General features: G+C 46.4%; 1 protein-coding gene across 2 annotated transcripts in view; it reads left to right on the top strand.

Annotated features, from left to right (window-relative positions):
- Nucleotides 1–11,182, top strand: part of SNAPC4 (small nuclear RNA activating complex polypeptide 4) — a 48,139-nt gene extending 36,957 nt beyond the window's left edge. The window contains exons 19-23 of one of the 2 annotated variants that reach the window (XM_044306454.1): nt 1,011–1,121; nt 1,779–1,806; nt 3,760–5,972; nt 7,146–7,250; nt 10,317–11,182. In XM_044306454.1, the coding sequence (XP_044162389.1) occupies nt 1,011–1,121; nt 1,779–1,806; nt 3,760–5,972; nt 7,146–7,238 (2,445 nt within the window). In that variant the 3' untranslated portion in view covers nt 7,239–7,250; nt 10,317–11,182. The remainder of the gene's footprint in view (nt 1–1,010; nt 1,122–1,778; nt 1,807–3,759; nt 5,973–7,145; nt 7,251–10,316) is intronic. The other variant, XM_044306453.1, reaches the window with a different exon arrangement.
- Nucleotides 11,183–16,111: the final 4,929 nt, after the last annotated feature.

The raw sequence follows: 16,111 nt of genomic DNA on the forward strand, positions 1-16,111 counted from the left end.
TTAGCCCCACCGGTGCGGCACCTGAGGTGTTAACTGCCGCACCGGTGGCTACCTGGTTAATTATCATTGGTGTAATCCTGGGGCCCCGATTGGTTACCATGGCAGCCAGGACGCTACTGAGGCCCGGCTGCCATGGTAATCTCCCTGCTGCTGTGTGCACAAAGCACAGAGCAGCATAGAGATGTATCAGGGTGAATAGGACAAGGGATTAAAGATCCCAGGTTCTAGCCCTTAAGGGGGCTAATAGTTATTAAATAAAAAGTTTAAAAAAAAAAACACCAAACACCAATTTTACATATTTTTACATGGTATCGAGTACCGCAATACTTTTTTATAGTATCGAAATAGAATAAAAATGTTGATATCGAAACAACCCAATATCCTACTATGTCAGAACTGTTTTAGACACGCGATGTGCATTTTGTTTGTTTTTGGATAAAACTCAATAAAAAGATATCTGATAAAAAAAAAAAAAAAAACATTCTTTCATGTCTAAGGTGTCCATAGGCTCTGCTGTTATAATTAGGGATGAGCAAATCGACTTCGGATGAAACATCCAAAGTCGATTCGCATAAAACTTTGTTATAATACTGTACAGAGCAGGAGCTCTGTACAGTATTAGAATGTATTGGCTCCGATGAGCCGAAGGTATTGCTTCGCAAAGTTCGTGAGACTTCGGGTAATGGCTTCATAAATTAATTTGTACTGTAAAAAACCATTTCCCGAACTCTGGTTTGGATCCAAGTGTTCCCTTCGAACCGAACCCTTTTTTACAGTATAAATCAATTTCTGAAGTTATGTGAAGTCTCGCGAGACTTCGCAAAGCAATAACTTCTGCTCATCGGAGCCAATACATTCTAATACTGTACAGAGCTCCTGCTCCGTACAGTATTAGAACAAAGTTTTATGCAAATCGACTTTGGATGTTTCATCTGAAGCTGATTCGCTCATCCCTAATTATAACACTAATAGAGTTGTATTTTTTACCACTCGCCCCTTTTCTCTGTTAGTTCTTTCAGATCAATGCGGCAGGTTGTCTAGAAATGATCAGTCTAAGGAAAGCCCAACAAGCCGAGTTTCTAAAACGTATGAGACAGAAATCACAGCAGAAGACTCGAGCGGTAAGAAAATATTCCTTAATGCCGGGGAGCTGTGGGGGTGTGATAACCTATTGCAGCTACTTTGTAATAAAACTGCAGATGAATTGTATCCAGTTCAGTAATGTAGAATCTATTAAAGGTGTTGTCCACTGCGGAATGCACACGGATACTGGCCGTGTGCATTCCGCAGTGGATAATAGAACAGGTCCATAAAACGGATATGTTCTTTTTTTTTTATGCGGGGCCGCGGAAGGGACATATGGATGTGGACACACGGGTGAGCTGTATGCATCTTTTGTGGCCCCATTGAAGTGAATAGATCGGCATCCGACCCACAGAAATGCGGATCAGATGCGAACCAAAAATACGTTTGTGTGCATGTGGCAGAAAAAAATATAAAATGGGATTGACCAGTTAATAATGTTTCTTAACAAAGGTGCAACATTGTTAAAACAAAAGAAACAATATACGCCCCACTAATCCCCCGCTGTTCCTGTTCAGGCGCTTTCCAGGGGTCCCCAGTGGTCTCTACCTTCCTGGTCCCTCTCAATCTGCAGGAAATTACTCCCTGGCAGTCACTAGCCGCAGAGTGTTCATTTACTGCGTGTCTATGAGCCTGTTTATCTACAGCGCCTCCGTCATGCGTATCTAATCTATTGTTTTTCTTTTTATATGTAGAATACGAGGCCTTCAAAAAGCATTTCCGGTATGTATAGCTCAACTGTTATATGTGCACATCATGTTAAAGGGAGTCTGTCATCACAGTTTCACCTTTCTAACCCTTCCCATAGCTTTCTAGCAGCATTACAGTTGATAAAAACGTTACCTTTATAAGCAACCGTGGACTTGTAAAACTGGCAAAAATCATCTTAGTAGGATATGCAAATGAGGTCTCGCAAGTGCCCAGGGGCGGCGTCAACCTCGTAGGTGCCCAGGGAGCTCTGCCTTATCGTCGCTTCCCCCCGCCCAGTCTTTCCCTCTGCCCGTCCATCCTTTCCCTCTGCCCGCCTATCTTCTTACTTCTCTCGCTGAGATCCCGCGCCTGCGCGCTGAGTCCGTCGGCCGGCGCATGCGATGTCCATTCCTGGTACGGCATCACAGTAATTAATGCGCCGGCTAACGGCGAGTTAGCCGACGCATGCGCCATAATTACTGTGATGCCGTACCAGGAATGGACATCGCAGTGCGCATGCGCCGGCCGACGGACTCAGCGCGCAGGCGCGGGATCTCAGCGAGAGAAGAAGTAAGAAGATAGGCGGGCAGAGGGAAAGGATGGGCGGGGGGAAGCGACGATAAGGCAGAGCTGCCTGGGCACCTACGAGGTTGACGCTGCCCCTGGGCACTTGCGAGCCCTCATTTGCATATCCTACTAAGATGATTTTTGCCAGTTTTATAAGTCCCCGGTTGGTTATAAAGGTAACGTTTTCATCAACTGTAATGCTGCTAGAAAGCTATGGGAAGGGTTAGAAAGGTGAAACTGTGATCACAGACTCCCTTTAAAGGGATTTTCAGAGAAGTTTTTACCGATTGTTGAGGGGTCTGATACCCAGGACCCTCGCCAATCAGCTGCTTGAGAAGGCAGCAGCGCAGACAGTAGCCCCACAGCTTTCCCAAGGCAATGTGACTCCACGTTCATCGGTCACGTGGCCTAGACGCAGCTCAGCCCCATTGACGTGAAGGAGACTGAGCTCCAATGTTAAGCACAGTCACTATACAATGTACGGCGCTGTGGTTGGTGAGCAGAGAGAAGGCCATGGAGATACTGCGAGCGCCGGTGTCTTCTCAAAGAGCTGATTGGTGGGGATCCTGGGTGATGGACCCTCACCCAGATACTAATGGGCTATCTAGAGGATAGGTCATAATTAAAAAAAACTCTCCGAAAACCCCTTTTAGAATAAAAATGAAAGGGAGATTATTATTATGGGCTTGTCCAACAGAATTTTATAGAATACCAAGCACAGCGCCGTACATTGTATAGTGGCAGTGCTCGGTATTGCAGCTCAGTCCCATTCACTTGAATGGGGCTGAGCCACCGGAAAGCCATGTGACTGATGTACATGACGTCACAGGCATAGGAAGAGGACTCTGCAAGCAGTTGATTGGCAGGGGCTGCGGGGTCTCAGACCCTCAACTATCAGATTTTAATGAATTATCCTCAGGATAGGTCAGCGATATTAAAATTCCAACCCCTTTAGATTGTTATTTTGACGGTTGGGCTGGAGCTCCATTTTTTGTTTACTGTTACTGAACTCAAAATCCCCAATTTACCTGCACAAAGATATAGATTTTAATGCTGAAATTCTGTATGTCTGCACTCACCAACAGGAAGGCGCCTCCTGGCTACAGATTTATTATAGAGCTCAGTGGAAGCTGTATGCAGTCAGCTCATCGGCTCCCCCTAGTGGTATCTGCTGGCAGTACACACCAATTCTCAGAATAAGGAACCGCAGAGCTGATTTAGTGCTGTGTCCCCTTCTAAGGTTATGCACCCCCAGCTGTGCAGTGACTAGCAGCCAGACCCATTCATGCTACGCCTCCTTCATTCCCAGTAAGGTTGTACTCTTCTCAATCCTAAAGTGATGGCATGCCCCTTTAAGACTGTGTGAAGCAAAGCTGGGGATTTGGAGCTCTGTATCATTCTACTTTGTTTCCTCCACAGCAAATTCCTCCAGTGCTCAGCAATCACAGCCGGCCAGTTCGGGGGAAACCGAACCACAAACAAAATGTCAGTCTTCTCAGCGCCAAGTAAGGAGTTCTGCAGTAGCGCCAAAACCGAAGACAGTCTTTGAGTTGCTGAAAGAAAAACGACTGCAGGAATCGAGAGCCCGTCGTAGAGTTGTCATTCCGCCGAGGATTCTCATCTCTCCTCAGATAGTGCTTACTCAGGCCTGTGTCCCTGCTGGACAGCATCAACCCCCAGTGCATCTTGCGACTTCACCCGCTTCACCAAACTTGCCAGCGTTCCCGGTTATACAGCCGAACGATGTTTCTAGCAACCAGATATTATCAGCAAGCAGTGATTCTGTAAACCGACAAGGAGCCGATGCAGATAAAGCTGTGGCCGGTACTCACAATAGTGCGCCATCTACTGGCTCTCCACGCACTGTGCAAGCCGTGCCAGGTGGTCAAGTCATATCTTCACAGCAAATGCCTCTACAGCTGCTTCAGAGCCCTGCAGCCGCCACTACCTCTCCTCGAATAGTGCTCACCCAGGCCTGCGCCCCTGCCGGACAGCATCCACCCCCAGTGCATCCTGCGACTTTAACCACTTCACAAAGCTTGCCAGTGTACCCGGTTATACAAACGGACACTATTTCTAGCAACCACATGTCATCGGCAAGCAGTGATTCCATAAACCGGCAAGGAGCAGATGCATGTAAAGCTATGGGCGTTACGCAAGATGCTGCAGAAGCAACAAATCGGCACAATAGTGCGCCATCTACTGGCTCTCCATGTGCTGTGCAAGCCGTGCCAGGTGGTCAAATCGTAGCATCACAGCAAATGCCACTACAGCTGCTTCAGAGCCCTGCAGCCGCCACTACCTCTCCTCGAATTGTGCTCACCCAGGCCTGCGCCCCTGCCGGACAGCATCCAGCCCCAGTGCATCCTGCGACTTTAACTGCTTCCCAAAATTTGTCAGCTATGCCATTGCCAATGTGCTTGGTTACACAAGCAAATGATATTTCTAGCAACCAGATATCATCGGTAAGCAGTGATTCTGTAAATCGGCAAGGAGCAGATGCAGATAAAGCCAAGGCGGCTGGTACTCAAGATGCAGAAGCAAGAAATCAGTGCAATAGTGCGCCATCTACTGGCTCTCCATGTACTGTGCAAGCCGTGCCAGGTCCTCATATCATAGCTTCACAGCAAGTGCCAATACAGCTGCTTCAGAGCCCCGCAGCTACCACTTTCATTCTTACACCCCAAGGCTTGGTCCAAATTCCAATCCAAGCTTTGTTTTCTGCTCAATCCCAGGTATTTATGAATCGGAACTCAACTTTCTCAGAATCCTCCAGTATGAAAGCTCGTGAACCATCGACAAATGGAGAATCGTCTGATAAAATCCCAGAGGCACCAACTAATTTGAGTAATACTGCGAGCCAACCATTGCCAAGTAATGGATCTTCAGCAGAAAATACAGCAAGGGAAGCCGCACAGCTGCAGTGTCCACCGCCTGATGTATCTGTCAAGATGCCAAGGATACTGCCAACATTTAGTCCCCTCAACAAGTCTACGGAATTCACCATTTCACCCAAAATGTATCCTGTGGTTAAAGTAGCAAAAATCCTAACCTCTAATCAGCCTAATGCATTCACAGGGAATGTGGTAAGTAGTCAATCGCCTGCTCCATCTCAGATCACCATAAAACCCCCCGAGAAGAAGATCTTCGACTTGGGCCTCATTTCCTTAGAAGACGAGACTAGCGTGAAAGACTGGCTGCAAGGAAAGAGCTGCACAGCCTATTTGCCGCCATCTGCTTGCACTCTGAAGACCTTTTCTAGGATCCTGCTGCAGAAGAAGACTTTGGAAGAAAGTGCTTTCAAACTCATCCCTCGTTCTGACGGAGGAGGAGATGAGGACGTCAGTAGGAAGCAGGAGATCCTAGACAACCTGGTAGAGCAGAAACTTAAAGACAACCCAGCGTACAATCTCCTCAAGAAGCGATTCCTCTCTGCATTCACATTCTCTGGGGTGCTGGCAGTTTTTGCGCCACCCAAAAATGAGGTGCCCACATTTGGGATGAAGGATGATGTCAAAGACGAAGACAAAATGATGGAGATGGACATGTATGAATGCTACGCCTGCAACAATACAGATGATCGTATGGGAGGCAAAAGTCCCGGACCAACCGCACAGTCATGCCCACAGGAGGTAAATATGGGATACATGTCTATATCTCCGACTGTAATGACGATATTGCACAGCTTAAAGGGATCGGCCCATCTCATACATTGAGGGCATATTGATAGGATATGCCCCCAATGTCTGATTGGTTGGAACCGCACCTATCTCTAGAACAAAAGCTCGCAAATTGAAGGAGAGCTCACAGCGCATGTGCGGTCACTCCCATTGTTTTCTGTGGGACTGCCCGAAACTAGTTGAGTTCTATTTTTTGAAGTCCCATAGAAATTAATGGGAAGCGCACTTCGCAAGCGTGACCACCGCTTTTATGGGACTGACAGAAATAGCCGAGCCAGCGCTTGGCTATTTCCGGCAGGCCCATAGAAATTAATAGAGGGCGACCTCTCTTCTTGACTTTGCAGGCTTTGTTCTAGAGATAGGTGCGGGTCCTAGAGGTGGGACCTGCACCTACCATACACTGGTGGCATATCCTAGCGCTATGCCCCCAATGTATGAGATAGGCGAACTCCTTTAAAGGCGTTTCCTGGGAAGCAAATATAGTCTATCCTTAGGATGATAGATCATCAGTACTTGATTGGCAGGGGTCCGACTCCCGGCACCCCCACCAATTAAGTGTTTAAAGGGGCCGCAGCACGTAAGGCGAGCACCTTGGCCTATGACATCAAATCCATCGGTTTCATGGTGTTTGCAAAGCTCAGTCCCAAATGAATAGGATTGAGTTGCAACACCGAAAGCGCCCACTATACAATGTATGGCGCTATGCTTGGTATACGATGAAGAGGCTGCAGCACTTGTCCCAGCGCTGCAGCCCTTTCAAACAGCTGATCAGCGGGGTTGCTGGGCGTCGGATCCCCTTTCAATCCGATGTTAATGGCATATCCTGAGGATAGGTCATCAGTATGTAAGTCCCAGAAAAGTATGTCGAATGAGTTTGTAGATACTTTAACTTCTTTTGAGCTACTTGTTGTCGGAGCATAGGTCATCAATATCAGATTGACGGGGGTCCGACATTTGGCAGCCCCCGATGGTCAGCTGTTTGAAGGGGTCGCTGCGCCGGTTGGAATGCTGTGTCCTTGTCACTGTCTAACTGCACGGCGTCTAGCTTGTAGCCCATCAATCATGGCACTGCACAACTCTTTTAACACTGTTCTTGTGTGTAATATTTATCTTGCTCTTTGGAAGGGGGAAACGTCGAATCCTGACGGTCAGCGGACTCCAGTGAACACCCGGAGGCGCCCCCAGAGGAGAAGGGTGTATCGCCGCAGTGAGACGTGAACTGTAAGAATTGTATGTCTTATAGCTAGCAATCTTTCCACTTCCTGCACCTTCGGCCTCATGCACACAACTGTTGTTTTGGTCCTAATCCGAGCCGCAGTTTTTGCGGCTTGTGTGTGGACCCATTCACTTCAATGGGGCTGCAAAAGATGCGGACAGCACTCAGTGTGCTGTCCGCATCCGTTGCTCCGTTCCGTGGTCCACAAAAAAAATATAACCGGTCCTATTCTTGTCCTTGTTCATCTTAGGGAGAATCTTAATACAAGCCGATGCATCAGATCTTGAAAGTTTTTTTTTTTTTTGCCCTGTAGGTTTTCCTGGCTTGTTCCAATCTCTGTGAAAGTTTTCTGTTACCAGAAAGTAGAATAACCTTTATTTTTAGGGTATGACCACACAACGAGGTTGGTAACGCCCGCAGCTGGTTCTTGTTAACTAACCAAGACTGCATTCAATACCACACAGCACAGCCCTTAACAATGCAGACCGACTAAGGGTGCGGCTACACGGTCAGGTTTCCTGATGCGGTTTTGGAAGCCAAAACCAGGATTGAATTAAAAAATGAGGAGAAGTCGTTTCTGTCATTTTATACTTTGCTTCCTTTTATTAACCCACTCCTGATTAAAGATGGCCAGTTCGCAGTGTTCGCCAGCGAACACATGCGATCTGCCATCTTAACTGACAAGTCCAGCGAGGCACAGGTAAGTTACCTGTGCCTGTGCGCGAGCCGGTCTGAAATGAAATGCAGTCTCCGGGAGCAGGCAGTTCTGAGAACAGCCATCGGGGGCCTTCATCGGGCTGTTCTCAGAACTGCCATCATGAACTGGCCATCACTGCTCCCGATTTGGGTTTCCAAAGCTGAATCAGAAACCTTACTGTGTGGCCGTACCCTCAGTCGGTTTGCATTGTTAATGGCTGCGTGGTATTGAACATGCCACGCGATCATTAACAGTGCAGACTAACTAAACAGTACGGTCTCATTAGTTTAAGGGTACAACCACACGTCTCGGTCTGCATTGCTAATGGCACCTTTAATACTGTCAGGCCATTAACAATCGGCCTCAGATTTTTAACTCTACTGCTGATGTCAGTTTTGCAGGTTTCACAGCAGATTTCACCCCTTTCAATGTAGCAGAGGTGAAATCCCTTGTGAATATGCAGCAAAATCCATGTTAGGAGACCACTCCCCTGTACACATCCTGCTTAGGCTGAGTTCACACGGGCGAGATTTCCGCGCGGGTGCAATGCGGTAGGTGAACGTATTGCACCCGCACTGAATCCGGCACCATTCATTTCTATGGGGCTGTGCACATGAGCGATTTTTTTCACGCATCACTTCTGCAATGCTTTAAAATCGCAGCATGCTCTATATTCTGCGTTTGTAACGCAGGACAGGCCCCATAGAAATGAATGGGGCTGAGTGAAAATCGCAAGCATCCGCAAGCAAGTGCGGATGCGGTGCGATTTTCACTCATGGTTGCTAGGTGACAGTCTATTCACTGTATTATTTTCCCTTATAACATGGTTATAAGGGAAAATAATAGCATTCTGAATACAGAATGCTTAGTACAAGGTCAATTGAGGGTTAAAAAAAAATAAAAGAAATTAACTCACCTTGTCCTCTTCATCGCGCAGTTCCCGGTCTCTTCTGATGAGCTGTCGGCTAAAGGACCTTTGGTGACGTCAGATCACATGCTCCAATCACATGGTACATCACCGTGGTGATGTACCATGTGATTGGAGCATGTGATCTGACGTCACCAAAGGTCCTTTAGCCGACAGCTCATCAGAAGAGACCGGGAACTGCGCGATGAAGAGGACAAGGTGAGTTAATTTCTTTTATTTTTTTTTAACCCTCAATTGACCTTGTACTAAGCATTCTGTATTCAGAATGCTATTATTTTCCCTTATAACCATGTTATAAGGGAAAATAATACAATCTACACTACAACTAACCCAAACCTGAACTTCTGTGAAGAAGTTCGGGTCTGGGTACCACAGTCGGATTTTTATCACGCGAGTGCAAAACACATTGCACCCGCGTGATAAAAACTGAACATCGGAACGCAATCGCAGTCAAAACTGACTGCAATTGCGTACCTAATCGCGCGGGTTTGCCGCAATACACCGGGACGCATCCGGACCTAATCCGGACACGCCCGTGTGAACCCAGCCTAAATGCCATATTACGGCCCCATAGTTTTACACAGAACTCCTCAATCATACATTTCTATAGGTCCCTAGTGGACCTCTGTATGCCTGTATTCATAGAGAGGGCTAGTATGGTACGGCGTCACACAAAGTGCCTGTTGCAGTATATACTGCTTTATTTGAAGCACCTGAGCCCAAAAAAATCTGCATTTCTGCACGCAGGCTTTGTTACAACCTGAGAAAGGCCTGTGCGCTGAAACGTTGCGGTTTTTGGGCTAATGTACTTAAAATAAAGCAGCTTGTGCTTAAAGGGGTTGTCTGGCCTTGGAGCCATCAACCCCTGGAGCCCTAACCTGAGCCCCATTAAAATAAAACAAAAACACTCGCCTGTCCGCGGTCCTGCCACTGCTCCGTTCCCCGCCGCTTCCGGACCCCGCAGAACCAGGAAGTGGCTGGTTCCTGTGTTCGTGGCAGCCAATCACAGGCCTCAGAGGTCACAGCGGCTGGAACTGTAGATTACTGCTGTGACCTCTAAGTCCTGTGATTGGCTGGAACGGTCACAGGACAAAGCCGCTTACTGGTCCTGCTGGGATCGGAAGTGGACCAACAGCAGGACCATAGCCAAATGAGTATTTATTTTTATTTTTTTCATGTTCAAGTGTTGACAGTGTCAAGTTGGCTTTCCCGATGCCACAAATGAAACTAGTGTGCCCTTACCCATTTGGATATACAGCATATCTACTGCAATGTGCGAAGCCACGGGAACTCCGTGTACAGCAGGCGCACACGCTGCTCTGTGTGGGACAGGTTTAGGAGTGCGCAACTTGTCCATAGAGAGCGAGGCCACACAGAGATTTATTGCTTTATTTCTGAATTTCCCCCCACGTCTAATACAAATGTGTTGTATCTTTTTTCATTCTTTCTTTGCAGTGAAAAGCAATTCAGATGCAATTTCCTGTTGCCGAAGCTCATGAAGCACCTGAGACCGGAGCACACAGATCTCCCGAAACCAGAGTTTGCCATCCCGTGTTTGGTATTTGCCGATTCAGTGACTCTTTGCTGGTCCTCCTGCTGTTTACTTACAGCGGAGGGAGCAAGTCAGTAGGTTACCCCTTTAGTCCTTAGACTCCTGCCAAGTAACGTATAGAAAGGTACCTGACGGACGGAGCCGAAGCGGGCCGCAGGGATGCAATGTGGTTCAGTGAATCATTCAAAGTCGGGCACCTTATCTACAACTTTATGTGAAGGAACTACCTAATATTTAATTTCTTCTTGTTTTGTACATTTGTATGTTTTTGTCCAATCCTGTGGTATTTGCTGGTTAAAATGATGCAGAAGACAGACCTCCCTGTATTTGCTGACCGCTGATCCTTTTCCTTGTAGCTGCCACTGCAGGAGAAAGTTAGTACCGTTCAGCTGTGTCAGCCAGAGCCGCTGCTGTGTAGCCACTCTGGAGGGGGAGACCCCCTTTATGATTCTTAAAGGGTTCCCCTGCCAGGCTGAACCCTTTAACGACCAGTTTTCAGATTTGACTTATTTGATCATGGCACTTGTTCGCATCAGTCTGTTGTTTGTAGCAGAAGATCCGAATTTACCCTGCCTTTTTTTTTTACTCTTGGAAATCACATATAAATGCAATGTGTGAATCAGGCCTGTAGCACAACCCGTGTTATTCTATGTGGACATGTTCCAAGCGGGACCGGCATCCCCGAGCTGAGGATTTGTCGGTTTATTTTCCATGTTTTTTTTTGTACCTGGAAGATTATATCATTAAAAAGAGTCCTTGTATTTTCTCACTTAGTCTCATCTTCGCTGTGTTTTTTATTTTTATGTTCCTCTTTTCTTTTCCTGTTTGGTGGTTGTGTGAGTAGTCGTATTTCAGGTCTGGGAAAGAGCTTCCCGAACATGAAATCTGTTTGCTGATGAGAAAAAGTGATTTATAAGTTAAGTGCCTTTACAATAGGAAATAACGAAACACGTATACGATGTATGTATAGAGCACTGACAAGCTTAATCATTCTTCATGCTGGGCACAGAAATACTACTACGAAGTGAAAAACGTCCGTTGCAGACTATGGGGGTGTGCACACAACGCATGAATACCATCCGTTCAAAAAAAAAAAAGGTCACGGGCAGATCGATACCATTAAAATCAATGGGCCAGTTTTTAATGACCATTTGGACAGGAGGGCACCCTTATTACTGCCGTTAAAAATGGGTATACTGTGTAAAAAGACATATGTATGTGTGTGTTTGTATAATATGGCGTCGTTTTTAGCTAACATTTGCGCCTGTTTCCAGGCACAAATGTAAGTCGCTCCCGACAGGCCCCCGCCCCTATCACGCCCAACGTGGCACAAGACCAGCTGTGGGACAAAATATCGTCACACTGCCGGACAGAAGAAAGGGACTTGCGACACTTAACTTGTGTCTAAAAGTGTCGCAAGTCACTTAGTAAATGTGCCCCAGTGGATCGGTTTTGCCTGTAGGGTATCTTAAACCATGTGAAGGTAAAACGTGGCTTCTTTCCACCTGCGCCACACCCGTCCACAGGAGGTGTGCGGTATTGCAGCTCAGCGACTGACTTCAGTGGAGCTGCGCTACAATACCATACACGACCACTGGACAGAAGCAGCCCTGTTTCTAATATAAAGCAGCCGTGGTTTTTCTAATCCTTTGCAACCCTTTTAAAGTCTGACACCCAGTAATTATATTTTTTCAGATGTTTTATGGAAACGTAATCTGGTTTCTGTATTTCAATATGCTGATCTATAGCAATTTGGTGCAGGAAAGGGTAGAGCGGATGAGCACAGCCCTCAGCCAACAGGGGCCAGGAGCAGTGTGCTGTCAGATCTATGTCAGCAGCAGCACAGCCAGCTATGTGAAGGAGTTGCATAGACTCTACAGCAGCAAAATGGTAGGGCATTTTTTAAAATATAAGACTATATATAAAGTTGCTTGTTTTTGCATTTAGGCTTTCAGTGATTAATCAAGGTTTTGTATGCATGCTGTGGTTTCCTACCACACTCCAAAATGATCTACTATTAGGGGCACATACCCAAGCCAGTACAGCAGCAGGCATCCAGAGTCCTATTGGTGGTGCACTGTGACTCCTGCAAAGTTGAGCTCTCGCCAAATCTTGCACCTGTCCGTAGTTCACCGACCTCTTTACACAAACGGGTGAAGAGCTTTATATTTGTCCAAGGGTCACGGTTGATTTGTTTCCTGTAATATTGTACTGTGTATACTCTCTTATCTAAATAGATGCTTTTATTGTTGGCAACTCTTATTCCTTTGTCATCTTGGTAAAGGTTGTGGTATACCCCACTTGTGCCTTGTGTATTCTAGTGTCCAGTGGAGGCAAGTATTTCCAGTTTTTAGTCCTAGTTCGGTGAGTGATTTCAATCAGTGATTTTCAGCCAAAACAAGTTGCGGGTCGAAAACACAGAATGAGTGCAGATCTTTCCATTCTACCTTATCAATGGAGGCTCCATAACTGGTTTTGGTTTAACCCTTAGCTGTACGGCGCTGGAGCAATGGGCAGACCTTGGGGTGCATTCACACGAACGTGGTTTGGTTCCGCATCCGTTGCTCTGTTCATTGGCCCTTCAAAAATTATAGATCATGTCCTATTCTTGTCCGTTTTGCGGACAAGAATAGGTATTTTTATAATGGGCCATCTGTTCCGTTCCGCAAATTGCACAAGGCAACTAGTGGACCGCAAAACACGGCGCGGTTCCGCTTTATTTTTGCTCAAAATAAAAAACTGAGTTTAGACTGTTTTTAACGGCATATACACCGACATCTCAACAAGGGGCACATGCTTTTTTTTTTTTTTTACACCGACATCTCAACAAGGGGCACATTCTTTTTTTTTTTTCTAAAGAAAAACAAGACCAGGAGTGTGGCAGAAAGGCTCATGCACATGGCCTTTGCCGTTTTTGTTGCCTGCAAATTGCGGATCTGCAAAACACCATGCATTTTATGGAACAGAATGGCTAGCCCATAATAGACCAGTCCTATCGACATTAATAGGACCTATTCTATTTATTTTTATTTTTTTACGGGCCGCAGAATGGACATATGGATGTGGACAGCATGCGGTGTTCTGTGCGCATCTTTTGCATCCCCATTGAAGTGAGTCTGCGTGCGACCTGCAAAAAATGTGAACCATGAGCCCTAAGTGTGTGTTTTTTTTTTTAGGCTTTTTGTTTTTTTGCCCAAAAAAACATCTTGAACGAAGCTGTGTCTGAAGTAGCCCTAATGCTTTAGGTGGGAAAAGGCCATATCCGTACTAACATGAGAGCAGATTTGCTGTTCAGGACTGTAGAAAAGCTGGACAATGCCCAGTGGGTTAAAGTGTTAGTGGGTAGTGAATAATGTGAGTAGTTGTTCATTGCTATGATGTCACCACCCCATTCCTGCAATTATCTTCTTTGATTAATAATCTGCATAGGTGGCAGGTTGGACCTGTAGAGCCGGTGGGTAGAGGCTGTGTGGTATTATGATGGCATGCAGTATAGGATGCAGACGACCGCTTATTATTCCAAGGAGTTCACGTGTCCCTTTGTCTCCAGAAAGAGCGCCAACAGCCGGGGCACTCTGCTTTTATGCCTGTCTGCTCATGTAAAAGATGGTAAATGCACCGGCCCCCTTTGCATGGTGCTAAAACGCCTGTGTGACAAAATATTGTCGCCCAAGCGTTTAATCAGTCGTAAAACGAGGCCTTGCAGCTTTTGTTACTGTAAAAAAAAATAGACGTAGCGCTCTTAGTAATGACCCCCGATGAATCTGTACGGCGTTGAGGGATCACAGTAGCGATCGCTCGTCTCCATACAACGGTGGTAATCGCAGCTTTCACCTCCTCCAATAAATAGGCAGTTATCGGGAATGAACGGTTCGTTCCCAATAATTGCCTGCGCAGACGGCCTTTGTAAAGCTTTAGCTTCTCTGCTTCAGACCTGAAGATGAAACATATTTATGATTAGAAATTCTGTGCCTCTTAAAGATTAGAACAATATGGCTGCTTTTTTTTTTTTCTTTCCAATAAACAGCCCTCCACCTGCCCAATATGTGTGTCTTGCATTGCAGCGGGTGGACAGGGGTGGCGCTGTTTCTGGGATAATGCAGCCATGTTTTTCTAATCCTACACAAACTCTTTATCCCAGAAATTGCGTATGTCTCCCATTAAAATAACTGGGATGCGTCTGTTGCGTGTCACACCGGAGTTGTATTCGGTTACAACTTCTGTGCGATCAAGATGTGTCGATCACATGGTGGATTTCTGTCCCTCCCCCCCCCCCCATAGTTTTCAGTGGGAGTCTGTGCTACGGAGTATTTACAGCCCACCGCTCGCGGATTAGCCATTGATTGGGGCTAAAGCTGTAAGTGGATCCACTGCATTCGAACTCTGACACCACAACAGAAACCTGAGGTTCTGCTGCAGATTTTGTACCATGTGGACATACCCTAAAACAGTGTTTCCCAACCAGTGTGCCTCCAGCTGTTGCAAAACTACAACTCCCAGCATGCCTGGACAGCCTTTGGCTGTGCGGGCATGCTGGGAGTTGTAGTTTTGCAACAGCTGGAGGCACACTGGTTGGGAAACACTGCCCTAAAAGATATCTATGGCAGGGCACATGAGCTGGGGCTGTCAGTTACATCGAGTAGTAAGTCTCAACATAAGCAATGTTACATGTATACCTACCTACATATTCTTGCTGATTCATCTTTTTGACTTTCCCATCTTTTTCTATTTTATTTTTATACGTATTAGTCATTTTAGTTTTGCATTATACGTCATTTTAGAAACCTGCATGACTAATGTTGAGTAAAACCCGTACGTCTCGTTTTTGACTGAATGCACAAGCCATAACATTGAGGGGCTTGTCCCGTGTGGGACATGTTGGTTCCTGTGCTGTTATATAGACCTGTCTGATTTGCTGACTTGAATTCTGTTTCATTCATCTGCCATCTTCTATCCACTCCACTGCTGGATCACCTCCTCCTTCCGTGACCCTCAGCATTCAGTTCCTGTCTTCCACCGGTAAGGGGTTATCTCACGTCAGACATTGATGGCATATCGCTAGGATAGGACACAGATGTGTGGCACTGCTTGTGAAAAATAGCCAGCCCAATTTTTGCCCCTTTAAGTGCCACGAGACTTTGTGGCCCTGGGCATTAGTCGCTACACAGCATCTGGGAACCTTGTTTTGAGGGTCCAATATTTGAGGGAAACTTTTCCATAACTGGCAAAAAGGGTGCAAGGCAGTGGAGTAGATACAGTAAGGCCTTGGGTGGCATCATGAGACTAGGACTCCATACTGTTACCCCTTTTGTGTATGGTGAAGAGCATGAGAACATGGAGACATCAGGTGGCATGGTACAACAAGGCTCAAAGTCTTCCCCTGCAGCCGAGGTGGACCTAACAATTTGTCTCTACCAGCCTAATGGTTGACGGTGACTCCTCGAGAGTTAGAACCGTCAAAATGTAGGGGATGACCATGGAGCTCCTGGAAGGTGCCACCACTCAGCTCCGCGTGCATATGTCTTATATGATTGGGAGCCGTCAGGTGGTGTCCGAGTTTTCTTCATCATTTATAAATTAATGGCTTGAGCGATGGTATGTTGTAACCGTAAGATCAGGGGACACAGCATCTTACAAAATAAGGAAGAAGAAGGAGGAACCAGAGCTATGTGAGGACAACCCATATCCTGCTGTGGTC

The sequence above is a fragment of the Bufo gargarizans genome, chromosome 9 (assembly GCF_014858855.1).
Source record: "Bufo gargarizans isolate SCDJY-AF-19 chromosome 9, ASM1485885v1, whole genome shotgun sequence".
Classification (NCBI taxonomy): Eukaryota; Metazoa; Chordata; class Amphibia; order Anura; family Bufonidae; genus Bufo; species Bufo gargarizans.